Below are 15,373 nucleotides of genomic sequence, written 5' to 3'. Positions count from 1 at the left end.
ATAAAAATTTGTCGATCTGTTTTGAAAATTTCAATGGACCCAGCATCCATAGCTTTTTGGAGGAGAGAGTTCCAGATTTCCACTACCTAATACAGAATATAATGGAGTATTATGCTGGAGTATTATTGGAGTACAGTATAAAATATTGACCTGTGACCATTTCAAGACCTGTTCGCAAAATTCTTTTAAACTATCAGGGCTTGCACAAGCTCCAACTGTGTTTTCAGGCTCTTCAGTGGCCTAACCAATGCTACTGAAAGGGACCACTGGAGACCGCAGAAGAACTCTGCAGGTAAGTTGTTTTAACTTGCATTAATGTGGAGCCAGGAAGAGCAGAACTGCTCCACGTTAAGACTGTGGCCGCTGCCGCTTTATGCTTGCCCGCCTCCCTCCACTCCCGAACTCACTGGATGCTGGCCGAAATTGGTCAGGTCCCAACAGGTGAGCTGCGCCAGGGTGCCCTACTAGCGCCTGCAGCTCACTGCAATTATGATGATGGGATCAAGGACCAGTTCAGGATGATCCTCAAGACTCTCCATTCTGGCGTGCCTCGGCTGCGTGCTGCATGGATCCCATCCAGTTTTGGACACTAATAATTTTAGGCCTCAAAGTGAGGTGTTTGGCTGGATCCTCCTCCCTGGAGCTGGCTCTGCATATCCGATAAGCCCTGACTTAGGAAAATGGGTCAGGGTTACGGTGGGATCAAGGCAGTGGGTGGATGCCCTGCCCTGCTACCAACCCAACAATATCAGGAAAACCCAGTTCAAAAAGGTAATTCTTGATATCAGAAACAACTAAAATGAAATCCAGCTTTCTTGTACATACATGAAAAATATTTTATTAACAAATATTTTAACTTGACTAAAAATATATTTTTTACCCCAGACACATGGGGATCACTTTGATGTGATACACTTGGTATGGATTTTAACAGCAATCTTGTTAGTTATAACTTTTTGCCTCAGACTTTCTGTCTCATATCTTTTAACACAGAGCGTAGACGAGTACTATTTACAGAAGATAATCAGGAAGAAAATGTAACTTTTATGGCCCACGGTACTGTTAAAGCAGACACCCATCAAGCCAAAAGAGACGAGGAGTTCGAAAAGGTAGAAAGTGCTTTTGTAATGGACTAACTGGTTTAGAAAAGATTCAGAAGAAATGTAAGGCTACTCTACCCAATGTGCAATAAACTTTAAGAGGGTGAATTTCCATGGGGGTTCTGCTCAGCTACCATAACTTTGGCCTAAGAGTTGCAGAAACCTTGAAAACCCAAGGTTTCCATAGCTCCTCCGCTGAAGTTATAGCAGACGAGAGGGAGAATCCCCACGTAAATTCACCCCCTAAGTTTGTAAGAGACAAAGAGGTTGACAATCTGCCAGTGGTAATTTAATGCTTCTCTATTGCCATGCAGATACCTGCAGCTGTGCATCAAAATACTGTTGGGTCTTAATAACGACTGTTCATATTTTTGTGCATAAATTTAACACTGGTAAAAAACCTACAAGGAATTAAACCAATTTCTTGGGGGGGGTGGAGCCAATTAATTTGAGTTGGGTAGCTGCGAGTGGTCTTTAATCAAAACGGCTCGGAGGTGTTTTGTTCCAAAGTATAATAGCTTTATTAAGAGGCTATAATAAGTAGTAAAGATGTTAAAATACAAGAATACAATTAAACATACTAATAGGACATTGGGATACAACCTGGCAAAACTTATCACCATAGAAAGTACCAAGGTGCACTTCTCAAACGTCCTTGATATTGCTTGAGCATGTCCAGCCTCGTCTGAGAATAATCTAACAAATATGATTTAATTTTCAGCTTATATATGTTTTAACACATTAGTTCTACAGGGACTGTGAGCAAACATGGGGCCTCCCATCAGTCATCCTCTCTGTCTCATGGAGCTGCCATCCGTTTCACTCCCTTTACGTTGCCTCCCATATGATTAGTTGCCACCATGTTTATCTCAAAGCATCCTGTATTCTTACTAAATTATGGCCATCCATCATATGCACATGAGATAAGAATGACACAGGATGCTCATTATTCAAGGATGCATCATCTACACAAGGTGACCAAAAGCCCATTGATGCTTAATAACAGAGAACATAAAGCCTTGTTCACAGGAAAAACCTATATAATGCTTTTCCTAACAAGGTTAGCAATTTTATAAGGAAAGCTTATATAATGCTTCACTTACATTCTCTACTTTTGAGCCTACAGGGGTCACATTAGGTTCACATTCCCATCCCATCCTTAGTTCATGGCTCGGTAGTGTATTACACCTATTTGCATATTTGGCTTTTTATACATTGAGGATACTACACAAAAGCATTATAATAGCAATTACAATAAGAACAATTCGAGCAAGAATTAAAACCTGAGAGAATTCTAGCCCACGGTTGCTGTCCTACGTACTGTATTTAGATTCCCCTCGCTGTCCCATATCGCTTTCTATAGCCACATTTCTTTGTTATAGATTAGGTGATGCTCTGATTTGACCATCCGGTCAAGTATAGTTTTAAGATTCAGTGACAGTGGTGCAATCGGATGTCCAAACTGTATAACCGCCTTCTGGGCTTTCTCCCTTAAACCGATTTCCACCTGAATTTCCGTAGCATTATGAATGTTCACTGGGATCAGGACCGAACTTGCAATTCTCGTAGGTAACTCTGGAGTAAAGCAAAACGATGGAGTTAATACAGGGCACTCCTGTTTCCCATGTTGGTAAGCCAAGTCCATTGTTGTCGCACATGGGAAGTAACGACCACTTCCCGCGTATCCGTGCCTTGCCCGCCCCGATTTCTATCTTTAAATACTAACAGTACAATTAACAGCACATCACATTTTTTTCCTTTTTGATCCGGGTACAGCAAGATAAATCTGGTGCCACCCAGGTTTCACCATTCTTTGCCAATACCTTTGAATAGTTAACCAATTCCTTAGGAATGTCACCTTCGAGGAGGCCTATGGTCTCCATCTTGAAGACCTCTAAAGGCTTCTTGTTGGGTGGAAGGCATGGGATGGCAATAGTCACAGCGAAAACTTGCCTTCATTCCAGCCCTCACATGGGTGTTGCGCTGGGTCTCCAGATCCCAGGCGCCAAACATTACAATGGTTTCCTCCATTATCACTAGTCCATTTATCTAGCTGTTCATGTTATAAAAGAAGGGATACGATTGCTGTCAATATCTTCCAAATCCTTTTGCACCTGAGACAGAATAAACGCACTGTCCATGCTGCAGGTAATCCCTTTGGAGATCTGAATCTTGGATGTCATTGTGTCACTTCATTAATTTTCTCTTGAGTCTGCCGAATGTTGCCAACCATCTCCTTCAACGACACTAAAACTTATAGAATTTTACAGCACTGAAGGAGGCCATTCGGCCCATCGTGCCTGTTCCGGCTCTTTGAAAGAGCTGTCCAATTTAGTCCCACACCTCAGCTTTTTCCCCATAACCCTTCAAATTAGTCCTCTTCAAGTACATGTCCAATTGCCTTTTGAAAGTTCCGATGGAATCTGCTTCCACCACCCTTTCAGGTAGTGCGTTCCAGATCTTAACAAAAATGTTCTCATTTCCCCTCTGGTTCTTTTGCCAGTTATTTTAAACCTTTGGCCTCTGGTTACCGACCCACTTGCCAGTGGAACACGTTTCTCCCTATTTACTCAATCAAAACCTCTCATTATTCTGAATACCTCTATCAGGTCTCCCTTTAACTTTCTCTGCTCTAAGGCAAACAATCCCAGCTTCTCCAATCTCTCCACATAACTGAAGTCCCTGATCTTTGGTATCATCCTGGTAAACCTCCTCTGTACCCTCTCCAAGGCCTTGACATCCTTCCTAAAGTGTGGTGCCTAGAATTGTGCGCAATACTCCAGCTGAGGCTCAACCAGTGATTTGTAAAGGTTTAGCGTGACTTCCTTGTTTTTGTATTCAGTGCCCCTATTTAGAAAGCCAAGTATCCCATACGCTTTCTTAACTGCCTTTTCAACTTGCCCTGCCACCTTCAAAGATTTGTGAATATGTGTCCCCAGGTCCCTCCGTTCTTGCACCCCCCAAAATAGTACATAAGAACATAAGAAATAGGAGCAGGAGTCGACCATCAAGCCCCTTGAGCCTGCTCCACTGGTCAACAAGATCATGGCTGATCTTTTACCTCAATGCCTTTTTCCTTCACCATCCCCATATCCCTTGATGCCTTTAATATCTAAAAATCTATCAATCTCTGTTTTGAATGAACTCAATGACTGAGCCTCCACAGCCCTCTGGGGTAGAGAATTCCAAAGATTCATCACCCTCTGAGTGAAGAAATTTCTCCTCATCTCAGTCCTAAATGGCCTACCCCTTATTCTGAAACTGTGACCCCTGGATCTAGACTCTCCAGCCAGGGGAAACATCTTCCCTGCATCTACCCTGTCGAGCCCTGTAAGAATTTTGTGTGTTTCAATGAGATCACCTCTCATTCTTCTAAACTCGAGAGAATCCAGGCCGAGACTACTCAATCTCTCGCCATACGACAATCCCGCCATCCCAGGAATCAGTCTGGTGAACCTTCGTTGCAATCCCTCTATGACAAGTATATCCTTTCTTAGGTAAGGAGACCAAAATTGTACACAGTATTGTAGGGTATTTCCGATCATGTGAGGGTTGTTCAGCCTTGCTGGTCACAACCGAACTCACTTATTTATGGTCGAAGATCTGGGCTTGCCCTTATGAATCACACTAAAGCATGATGAATAATGCATTCGACACAGGTTTCAGATTTTGAATAGTAAAAGTATGTTTAATAAGTACAGCAAATCTCAATATGGCAAAACCGATGCTAACGTTCCTATATGACTACGAACAAATAGATTACTTCCCCTTGGACTTCTTAAACTAAGCCCCTCCGTGTTCCCTTACGCACGGCTGTTAACTCCCAACACTACACTGCTAAGGTTTGGTCGGGACATGCAGAGGTAATTCTCCACACGGCTATGAGTTGAGTATTCTGCAGGCTGCGGTTGAAATGCTTACCTTGCTGGCTTTGGCTGCCGGGTCGTGTCTTCTACGATCGAAGTCCTTGGGGCCGTACCCGTTACTTGGGGCATGCGACTTCCTTTGGTCCTGGTTGTAGAGAGAGCGGCCTGCTCTGATCTTCTTGATGTTGTAGAGCTGTGTCTCTGGTGTCCCTTTGACATCCACTGTTCGACCTCCTCCTGTTTGACCCCTCCACTGTTCGACCCCCTCCTCCCTGAGGCTGCAACAGTTATACTGTTTTTTTTCTGGCTAATCTGATCAGACGGTGCAAAATGCTACGATTGGTCCCTGGAGAGAAAGCTTTGTTTGAATGTGTATTATTCTCCCGCCTCTCATCCAGCTGGTATTGGAGGACAATGGGAACTGTTGACAATATGAGATGTGAACTGTTTTCAGATGATGTGGAGATGCCGGTGATGGACTGGGGTGGACAAATGTAAGGAATCTTACAACACCAGGTTATAGTCCAACAATTTTATTTTAAAATCACAAGCTTTCGGAGATTATCTCCTTCGTCAGGTGAGTAGTGAATGAGAGGTTCTCAAATCGCATATCTTATATTAGGCTGGGACACCATCACACCAATCAAAGGTGTCGTTGGTGTTCAGACAGGTTAGCCACGGAAAACAGTAGGTCCCAGTATGCTGAATACACAATGTGTCAAATTACACATGATGTGGAGATGCCGGTGATGGACTGGGGTTGACAATTGTAAACAATTTTACAACACCAAGTTATAGTCCAGTAATTTTATTTTAAATTCACAAGCTTTCGGAGGCTTCCTCCTTCCTCAGGTGAATGTTGTGGAAATGAAATCCTCGAAATGAAATCGCATTTATAAATCACAGAACAATGCTCAGTGATTATAGACAGTTTTTTCAACTGCCCGTTGCCAAGGCAATCAGTGTGCAGACAGACAGGTGTTACCTACAAGGTCTCCGAATATACAAATCACCAAAAAAAAAATACAGAGATAGAGAGGTAGAAACATAGAAAAGACAGCAACTGACCCGTTATATTAAAAACAGATAACATTTGTTCGCTGATGGGGTAACGTGTAGCATGACATGAACCCAAGATCCCGGTTGAGGCCGTCCTCATGGGTGCGGAACTTGGCTATCAATTTCTGCTCGACGATTTTGCGTTGTCGTGTGTCTCGAAGGCCGCCTTGGAGTACGCTTACCCGAAGGTCGGTGGATGAATGTCCATGACTGCTGAAGTGTTCCCCGACTGGGAGGGAACCCTCCTGTTTGGCGATTGTTGCGCGGTGTCCGTTCATCCGTTGTCGCAGCGTCTGCATGGTCTTGCCAATGTACCATGCTCTAGGGCATCCTTTCCTGCAACGTATGAGGTAGACAACGTTGGCCGAGTCACAGGAGTATGAACCATGCATCGCTAAGGGCATCCCCACACCTCCACTACTCGCCTTTAAACAGCCACCCAACCTCAAACAGACCATCGTTCGCAGCAAATTACCTAGCTTTCAGGAGAACAGCGTCCACGACACCACACAACCCTGCCACAGTAACCTCTGCAAGACATGCCAGATTATCGACACAGATACCACCATCACACGAGAGGACACCATCCACCAGGTACATGGTTCATACTCCTGTGACTCGGCCAACGTTGTCTACCTCATACATTGCAGGAAAGGATGCCCCGGAGCATGGTACATTGGCGAGACCATGCAGACACTGTGACAACGGATGAACGGACACCGCTCAACAATCGCCAGACAGGAAGGTTCCCTCCCAGTCGGGGAACACTTCAGCAGTCAAGGATATTCAGCCACCGATCTTCGGGTAAGCGTTCTCCAAGGCGGCCTTAGAGACACACGACAACGCAAAATCATCAAGCAGAAATTGATAGCCAAGTTTCGCACCCATGAGGACGGCCTCAACCGGGATCTTGGGTTCATGTCACGCTACACGTAACCCCACCAGCAGGAAAAAAAAAGTTATCTGTTTTTAATACAACTGGTCATTCTCTCTCTCTCTCTCTCTCTGCCTTCCGGGTCTCTTTCTCTCTCTGGCTTTGTAATCTGACCCTTGTGTATTCAGTATACTGGGATGTACTGTTTTCCGTGGCTAACCTGTCTGAACACCAATGACACCTTTGATTGGTGTGATCGTGTACCAGCCTAATATTAGAGATGCGATTTGAGAGCCTTTCACTCACTCACCTGACGAAGGACAAAATCTCCGAAAGCTTGTGATTTTCAAATAAAACTGTTGGACTATAACCTGGTGTTGTAAGATTCCTTACGTTTGTCCACCCCAGTCCATCACCTCTAGATTGGAAAATTGCACATGTCACTCCGCTTTTTAAGAAAGGAGAGAGAGGGAAACCGGGGAATTATGGACCAGTTAGCCTAACATCTGTTGTGGGGAAAATGCTGGAGTCTATAATTAAGGATAGGGTGACTGAACACCTCGAGAATCTTCAGTTAATCAGAGAGAGCCAGCCTGGATTTGTGAAAGGTAGGTCGTGCCTGACAAACCTGATTGAATTTTTTGAAGAGGTGACTAAAGTAGTGGACAGGGGAATGTCAATGGATGTTATTTATATGGACTTCCAGAAGGCATTTGATAAGGTCCCACATAAGAGACTGTTAGCTGAGATAGAAGCCCATGGAATCGAGGGAAAAGTATGGACTTGGTTAGGAAGTTGGCTGAGCGAAAGGCGACAGAGAGTAGGGATAATGGGAAGGTACTCACATTGGCAGGATGTGACCAGTGGAGTCCCGCAGGGATCTGTCTTGGGGCCTCAATTATTCACAATATTTATTAACGACTTAGATGAAGGCATAGAAAGTCTTATATCCAAGTTTGCCGATGACACAAAGATTAGTGGCATTGTAAGCAGTGTAGGTGAAAACATAAAATTACAAAGCGATATTGATAGATTAGGTGAATGGGCAAAACTGTGGCAAATGGAATTTAACGTGGACAAATGTGAGGTCATCCACTTTGGATCAAAAAAGGATAGAACAGGGTACTTTCTGAATGGTAAAAAGTTAAAAACAATAGATGTCCAAAGGGACTTAGGGGTACAGGTACATAGATCATTGAAGTGTCATGAACAGGTGCAGAAAATAATCAATAAGGCTAATGGAATGTTGGCCTTTCTATCTAGAGGACCAGAGTACAAGGGGGCAGAAGTTATGCTGCAGCTATACAAAACCCTCGGTGGACCGCACCTGGAATACTGTGAGCAGTTCTGGGCACTGCACCTTCGGGAGGACATATTGGCCTTGGAGGGAGTGCAGTGTAGGTTTACTAGAATGATACCCGGACTTCAAGGGTTAAGTTACGAGGAGAGATTACACAAATTGGGATTGTATTCTCTGGAGTTTCGAAGGTTAAGGGGTGATCTGATCGAAGTTTATAAGATATTAAGGGGAACAGATCGGGTGGACAGAGAGAAACTCTTTCCGCTGGTTGGGGATTCTAGGAGTGGCGGACACAGTCTAAGAATTAGAGCCAGACCTTTCAGGAGTGAGATTAGAAAACATTTCTACACACAAAGGGTTGTAGAAGTTTGGAACTCCCCTCCGCAAACGGCAATTGATGCTAGCTCAATTGCTAAATTTAAATCAGATAGATAGCTTTTTGGCAACCAAAGTTATTAAGGGATATGGGCCAAAGGCAGATATATGGAGTTAGATCACAGATCAACCATGATCTTATCAAATGGCGGAGCAGGCACGAGGGGCTGAATGGCCTACTCCTGTTCCTCTGTTTCCTTGGATCCAATGGGGTTTTACTTATTTGGCCCGTCTGCCATGTGGGAACTTGTCAAAAGCCTTGCTAAAATCTATGTAGACGACATGAAACACGCTACTCACATTGACCCTCCTTCTTACCTCATCAAAAAATTCAATCAATCTAGTTAGACACGACCTTCTCTTAACAAATCCATGCTGACTGTCCTCGATTAACCCGTGCCTTTCTAAATGACAATTTATTCTGTCCCTCAGAATCGATTCCAATAATTTGCCTACCACCGAGGTTAGACTGACTGGCCCATAATTACTCGGTCTATCTCTTTCTCCCTTTTTAAACAACAGTACAATGTTCGCAGTCCTCCAATTCTCCGGTAACACTCCTGTCGCCAGGGACGATTGGAAAATGATTGTCAGAGCCTTCGCTATTTCCTCCCTTGCTTCTCTTAACAGCCTGGGATACATTTCATCCAGGCCTGGCGATTTATCTACTTTCAGAGATGCTAGACCCCTTAATATTTCCTCTCTCACTATGTTTATTCCATCCAATATTTCACACTCCCCCTCCTTTACTACAATGTCTGCATCGTTCCCCCTCTTTTGTGAAGACAGGCTCAAAGTATTCACTAAGAACCATATCCACTTCTTCCACCTCCACACACAGGTTACCTTTTTGGTCTCTAATAGGCCCTACTCTTTCCTTAGTTATCCTCTTGCTCTTTATGTATTTATAAAACATCTTTCAGTTTTCCTTGATTTTACTTGCCAATATTTTTTCATGTCTTCTCTTTGCTTTCCTAATTTCCTTTTTAATTTCATCCCTGCACTTTCTATACGCCTCTAGGCTTTCTGCAGTATTGAGCTCTATGACATAAACTTCCCTATTTTGCCTTATCCGACCCTGTATGCACCTTGACATCCAGGAGGTTCTAGGTTTGGGAGTCCCACCTTTTTTCTTCATGGAAACATATTTTCTTTGAAGCCTCACTATCTCCTCCTTGAATGCCTCCCACTGCTCTGACACTGACTTACCTTCAAGTAGCTGTTCGCAGTCCACTTTTAATAAATCACATCTCAGCTTAGTAAAGTTGGCCTTTCCCCAGTTGAGAACTTTTGCTCCTGGTCTATCTTTGTCCTTTTCCATAACTATCAGTTAGATCTAACTGAATTATGATCACTCCCACCAAAATGCTCTCCCACTGATACTCCTTCCACCTGCCCAGCTTCATTCCCTAAAACTTGTACAGGTCCTGCAGAACTGGTCCCAATGCCCCAGGAATCTAAAGCCCTCCCTCCTGCACCATCTCTCCAGCCATGCATTCATCTGCACTATCCTCCTATTTCTGTACTCACTAGCGCGTGGCATGGGGAGTACTCCGGAGATTACTACCTTTGAGGTCCTGCTTATTAATCTCTTTCCTAGCTCCCTAAAATCTGTCTGCAGGACCTCATCTCTCTTTCTACCTATGTCATTGGTACCAAAATGGACCATGACTTCTGGCTGTTCACCCTTCCCCCCCCCTCAGAATGTTCTGCAGCTGCTCATTGACATCCTTGACTCTGGCAGCAGGGAGGCAACATACCATCCTGGAATCACATCTGCGGCTGCAGAAATGCCTGTCTGTTCCCCTAACTGTTGAATCCCCTGTAACTATTTCTTTCCTGACCCTCCACCTTCCTCCCTGTACAGCTGAGCCATCCATGGTGCCGTGGACTTGGCTCTGGCTGTACTCATAGAATCATAGAATGGTTACAGCACGGAAGGAGGCCATTAGGCCTATCGAGTCCGTGCCGGCTCTCTGCAAGAGCAGTCCAGCTAGTCCCATTCCCCCGCCCCATTCCCGTAGTCCTGCAAATTTTTTCCCTTCAAGTACTTATCCAATTCCCCCAGGGAGTGCATTCCAGAGCACAACCACTCGCTGTGTAAAATAGTTTTTTCTCATGTCGCTTTTGTTTCTTTTGCCAATCACCTTAAATCTATGTCCTCTGGTTTTTGACCCTTCCGCCAGTGGGAACAGTTTCTCTCTATCTGCTCTGTCTAGATACTTCATGATTCTGAATACCTCTATCAAATCTCCTCTCAACCGTCTCTGCTCCAAGGAGAACAACCCCAGCTTCTCCAGTCTATCCACAAAACTGAAGTCTCTCATCCCTGGAATCATTCTAGTTCATAAGAACATAAGAAATAGGAGCAGGAGTGGGCCATACGGCCCCTCGAGTCTGTGCCGCCACTCAGTTAGATCATGGCTGATCTTTGACCTCATCTCCACTTTCCCGCCCGATCCCCATATCCCTTGATGCCCCGAGAGTCCAAAAATCAATCCATCTCAGCCTTGAATATATTCCATGACTCAGCATCCACAGCCCCCTGGGGTAGAGAATTCCAAAGATTCATAACCCTCTGAATGAAGAAATGCCTCCTCATTGTAGGATTTAAAACCCTACTTTCAGGATTCTAATTTAACCCAGTCCAAGGACTGGCTCGTGACAACAACAAGACCACCAAGGTACTGGTATTATGGTTAAAGGCAAAACAGATTTATTAAGCACATCACAATTAGTACAAAAAGTGATACTGAACAAAGAGAAACAGTCAGAGTCTGTTCCTTGAAACCTTGGAAGTATCCCTCCAAGTGACTGCGGCGCGGTCTCTCTCTGGCTGTGTTCTGTTGAATGAAGAGTTCTCTTCTTCCTTACCAGAATCTTGCGCGCCTTCCTCAGCTTTTGAGTTCTCTTCTTATACAGAGAAACATAGAAACATAGACAATAGGAGCAAGAGTAGGCCATCGGCCCTTCGGGCCTGCTCCGCCATTCACAATGATCATGGCTGATCGTCTAACTCAGAACCCTGTTCCCGCGTTTTCCCCATATCCCTTGATCCCTTTAGCATTAAGAAATATATATATCTCCTTCTTGAATACATCTAATGACTTGGCCTCCACTGCCTTCTGTGATAAAGAATTCCACAGGTTCACCACCCTCTGAGTGAAGAAATTTCTCCTCATCTCGGTTCTAAATGGCATACCCCGTATCCTGAGACTGTGACCCCTGATTCTGGACTCCCCAGCCAATTGATACTAGCTAACGGCAATTGATATTAGTTCAATTGCTAAATTTAAATCTGAGATAGATAGCTTTTTGGCAACCAAAGCTATTAAGGGATATGGGCCAAAGGCAGGAATATGGAGTTAGATCACAGATCAGCCATGATCTTATCAAATGGCGGAGCAGGCATGAGGGGCTGAATGGCCTACTCTTGTTCCTATGTTCCTATAACTCGAGTGAATATAGGTCTAGTCGACCCAATCTCTCCTCATACGTCAGTCCTGCTATCCTACGAATCAGTCTGGTAAACCTTTGTTGCACTCCCTCCATGGCAAGGACATCCTTCCTCAGATAAGGAGATCAAAACTGCACATAATACTCCAGATGTGGTCTCACCAAGGACCTGTGCAACTGCAGTAAGACATCCCTGCTCCTATACTCAAATCCTCTTGCAATGAAGGCCAACATACCATTCGCCTTCCTAACTGCTTGCTGCACCTGAATGTTCGTTTTCAGCGACTGGTATACAAGGACACCCAGGTCTCGTTGCTCCTCCCCTTTTCCCAATGTATCACCATTCAGATAATAATCTGCCTTTCTGTTTTTACAACCAAAGTGGATAACCTCACATTCATCCATGTTATACTGCATCTGCCATGTTCTTGCCCACTCACCCAACTTGTCTAATTCACATTGGAGCCTCTTTGCATCCTCCTCACAGCTCACATTCCACCCTATCTTTGTGTCGTCTGCAAACTTGGAAATGTTACATTCCGTTCCCTCATCCCTGCAGTACCCCACTAGTCACTGCCTGCCACCTGGAAAAAGACCCGTTTATTCCTACTGTCTGTTTCCTGACTGTCAACCAATTCTCAATCCATGCCAGTATGTTCCCCCCAATCCCATGTGCTATAATTTTGCACACTAAACCTTTTTCAGTCCATGTGGCAGTTCACTATCACATCCACATCTCTCAGCCTTACCATTAATCATGTCTCTCACCCTTTAGAAGTTACATTCCAGGCAACTCCTGGTATCATCTGTGCCGTGTTGTTACAGACTTAACGGTACCTTATCTTAGAATTTGCATTGCCAACCTTCACGGGACCGTTTGTATAAACAAACTTCTATTCACTAGCTTTGGGGGCTCGAGAAAGAGAGGCCTAAGCCTGTGTGACTCCTTGATTTAATTAACTTTCAGTCCCTTTATCTACATGTCTTTAGACACTATGCTCTTACAGCACGTCCTTCCTTAGCCCTGTGATAACATTTCCCCAAGGTCTCTTCTTTCCCACTTTAATGTTGTCAGCATTCTGTTAGTTTTAATTGCAAACTGGACTATAATAACCATCATGCACCCTTCTTGGCCCACCAGCACTTTCTTATTAGACACACGTTACATGTTCATACTGTATTAATACACAGTACAGTTTACATTTATGGTATCATTTATAGATTCATAGTACAGTTCATTCTACTTCTACTATTGATTATAATTATACTAAATTATATCTGATGTGGAGATGCCGGTGATGGACTGGGGTTGACAATTGTAAACAATTTTACAACACCAAGTTATAGTCCAGCAATTTTATTTTAAATTCACAAGCTTTCGGAGGCTACCTCCTTCCTCAGGTGAATTTAAAATAAAATTGCTGGACTATAACTTGGTGTTGTAAAATTGTTTACAATTAAATTATATCTGTTATTGGGTTAATTCTTACATCATCTCAGTCATAAATGGCCAACCCCTTATCCTGCGGCTATGCCCGCTAGTTCTAGACCCTCCAGCCAGGGGAAACAATCTCTCAGCATCTACCCTGTCAAGCCCCCTCAGAATCTTATGTTTCAATGAGATCACCTCTCATTCTCCGAACTCCAGAGAGCATAGGCTCATTCTACTCAACCTCTCTTTTTAGGACAATCCCAGGAATTATTCTAGCGAACCTTCGTTGCACCGCCTCTAAGGCAAGTATATCCTTCCTTCGATAAAGAGACCAAAGCTTTATGCATCACTCCAGGTGAGGTCTCATCAAAGCCCTGTACAACTGTAGTAAGACTTCCTTATTCTTGTACTCCAACCCCCTGGCAATAAAGGCCAACATGTCATTTGCTTTCCTAATTGCCTGCTGTACCTGCATAGTAACTTTTTGTGTTTCTTGTACAAGGGCACCTTAGTCGCTCTCAACACCAATATTTAGTAGTTTGTCACCATTTATAAAAAATATTCTGTCTTGCTGTTCTTCATACCAAAGTGAATAACCTTACAGATCCCCACACTACACTCCATCTGCCACCTTCTTGCCCACTCACTTAACCTGTCCATATCCCTTCTCTTCTGCACCCTCTCCAAGACGTTCACATCCTTCCTAAAATGCGGTGCCCAGAACTGGACACCGCATCATAACCTCCTTGCTTTTGTTCACTGTGCTTCTATTTATAAAACCCAGGATCCCGTATGCTTTCTTAACCGCTTTCTCAACCTGGTCTGCCACCTTCAACAATTTGTGCACATATACCCCCAGACCTCTCTATTCCTGCGTCCCATTTAGAATTGTACCATTTAGTTTATATTGCCTCTCCTCATTCTTCCTACCAAAATGTATCACTTCACACTTTTCTGTGTTGAATTTCATCTGCTACGTGTCCGCCTATTCCACCAGCCTGTCGATGTCCTCTTGAAGTCCTCCATTATCATCCTCACTGTTCCCTACCCTTCCAAGTTTTCTGTCATCTGCAAATTTTGAAGTTGTGCCTTGTACACCCAAGTCCAAGTCATTAATAGATATTAAAAAAAGCAATGGTTCTAGTACCGACCCCTGGGGAACACGACTGTATACCTCCCACCAGTCTGAAAAGCAACCGTTTACCACTACTCTCTGTTTCCTATTACTCAGCCAATTTCATATCCATGCAGCCACTGCCCCCTTTATTCCATGGGCTTAAACTTTGATGACAAGCCTATTATGCGGCACTTTATCGAACACCTTTTGGAAGTCCATATACACCACATCAACCGCATTGTCCTCATCGCCCGTCTGTGTCACCTCAACAAAATACTGAATCAATCTGAGTGCAGCGTAGGTTTACTAGAATGATACCCGGACTTCAAGGGTTAAGTTACGAGGAAAGATTACACAAATTGGGGTTGTATTCTCGAGAATTTAGAAGGTTATGGAGTGATCTGATCGAAGTTTATAAGATATTAAGGGAACAGATAGAGTGGATAGAGAGAAACTATTTCCGCTGGTTGGGGATTCTAGGAGTAGGGGGCACAGTCTAAAAATTAGAGCCAGACGTTTCAGGAGTGAGATTAGAAAACATTTCTACACACAAAGGGTGGTAGAAGTTTGGAACTCTCTTCCGCAAACGGCAATTGATACTAGCTCAATTGCTAAATTTAAATCTGAGATGGATAGCTTTTTGGCAACCAAAGGGATATGGGCCAAAGGTAGGTATATGGAGTTAGATCACAGATCAGCCATGATCTTATCAAATGGCGGAGCAGGCACGAGGGGCTGAATGGCCTACTCCTGTTCCTATGTACTCAGAGTATGCTTTTTTATTTCATTTCGAT

General features: G+C 43.9%; 1 protein-coding gene across 1 annotated transcript in view; it reads left to right on the top strand.

Moving 5' to 3' along the window:
* LOC137322209 (dynein axonemal heavy chain 8-like) overlaps positions 1-15,373 on the top strand; it is a 1,675,662-nt gene that overhangs the window by 515,799 nt on the left and 1,144,490 nt on the right. Inside the window, exons 24-25 of the mRNA XM_067985325.1 lie at positions 228-292; positions 994-1,109. Of these exons, the coding sequence (XP_067841426.1) occupies positions 228-292; positions 994-1,109 (181 nt within the window). The remainder of the gene's footprint in view (positions 1-227; positions 293-993; positions 1,110-15,373) is intronic.

Source organism: Heptranchias perlo, chromosome 5 (assembly GCF_035084215.1).
Source record: "Heptranchias perlo isolate sHepPer1 chromosome 5, sHepPer1.hap1, whole genome shotgun sequence".
Lineage (NCBI taxonomy): Eukaryota > Metazoa > Chordata > Chondrichthyes > Hexanchiformes > Hexanchidae > Heptranchias > Heptranchias perlo.
This window is presented reverse-complemented; position numbering and strand designations above follow the sequence as displayed.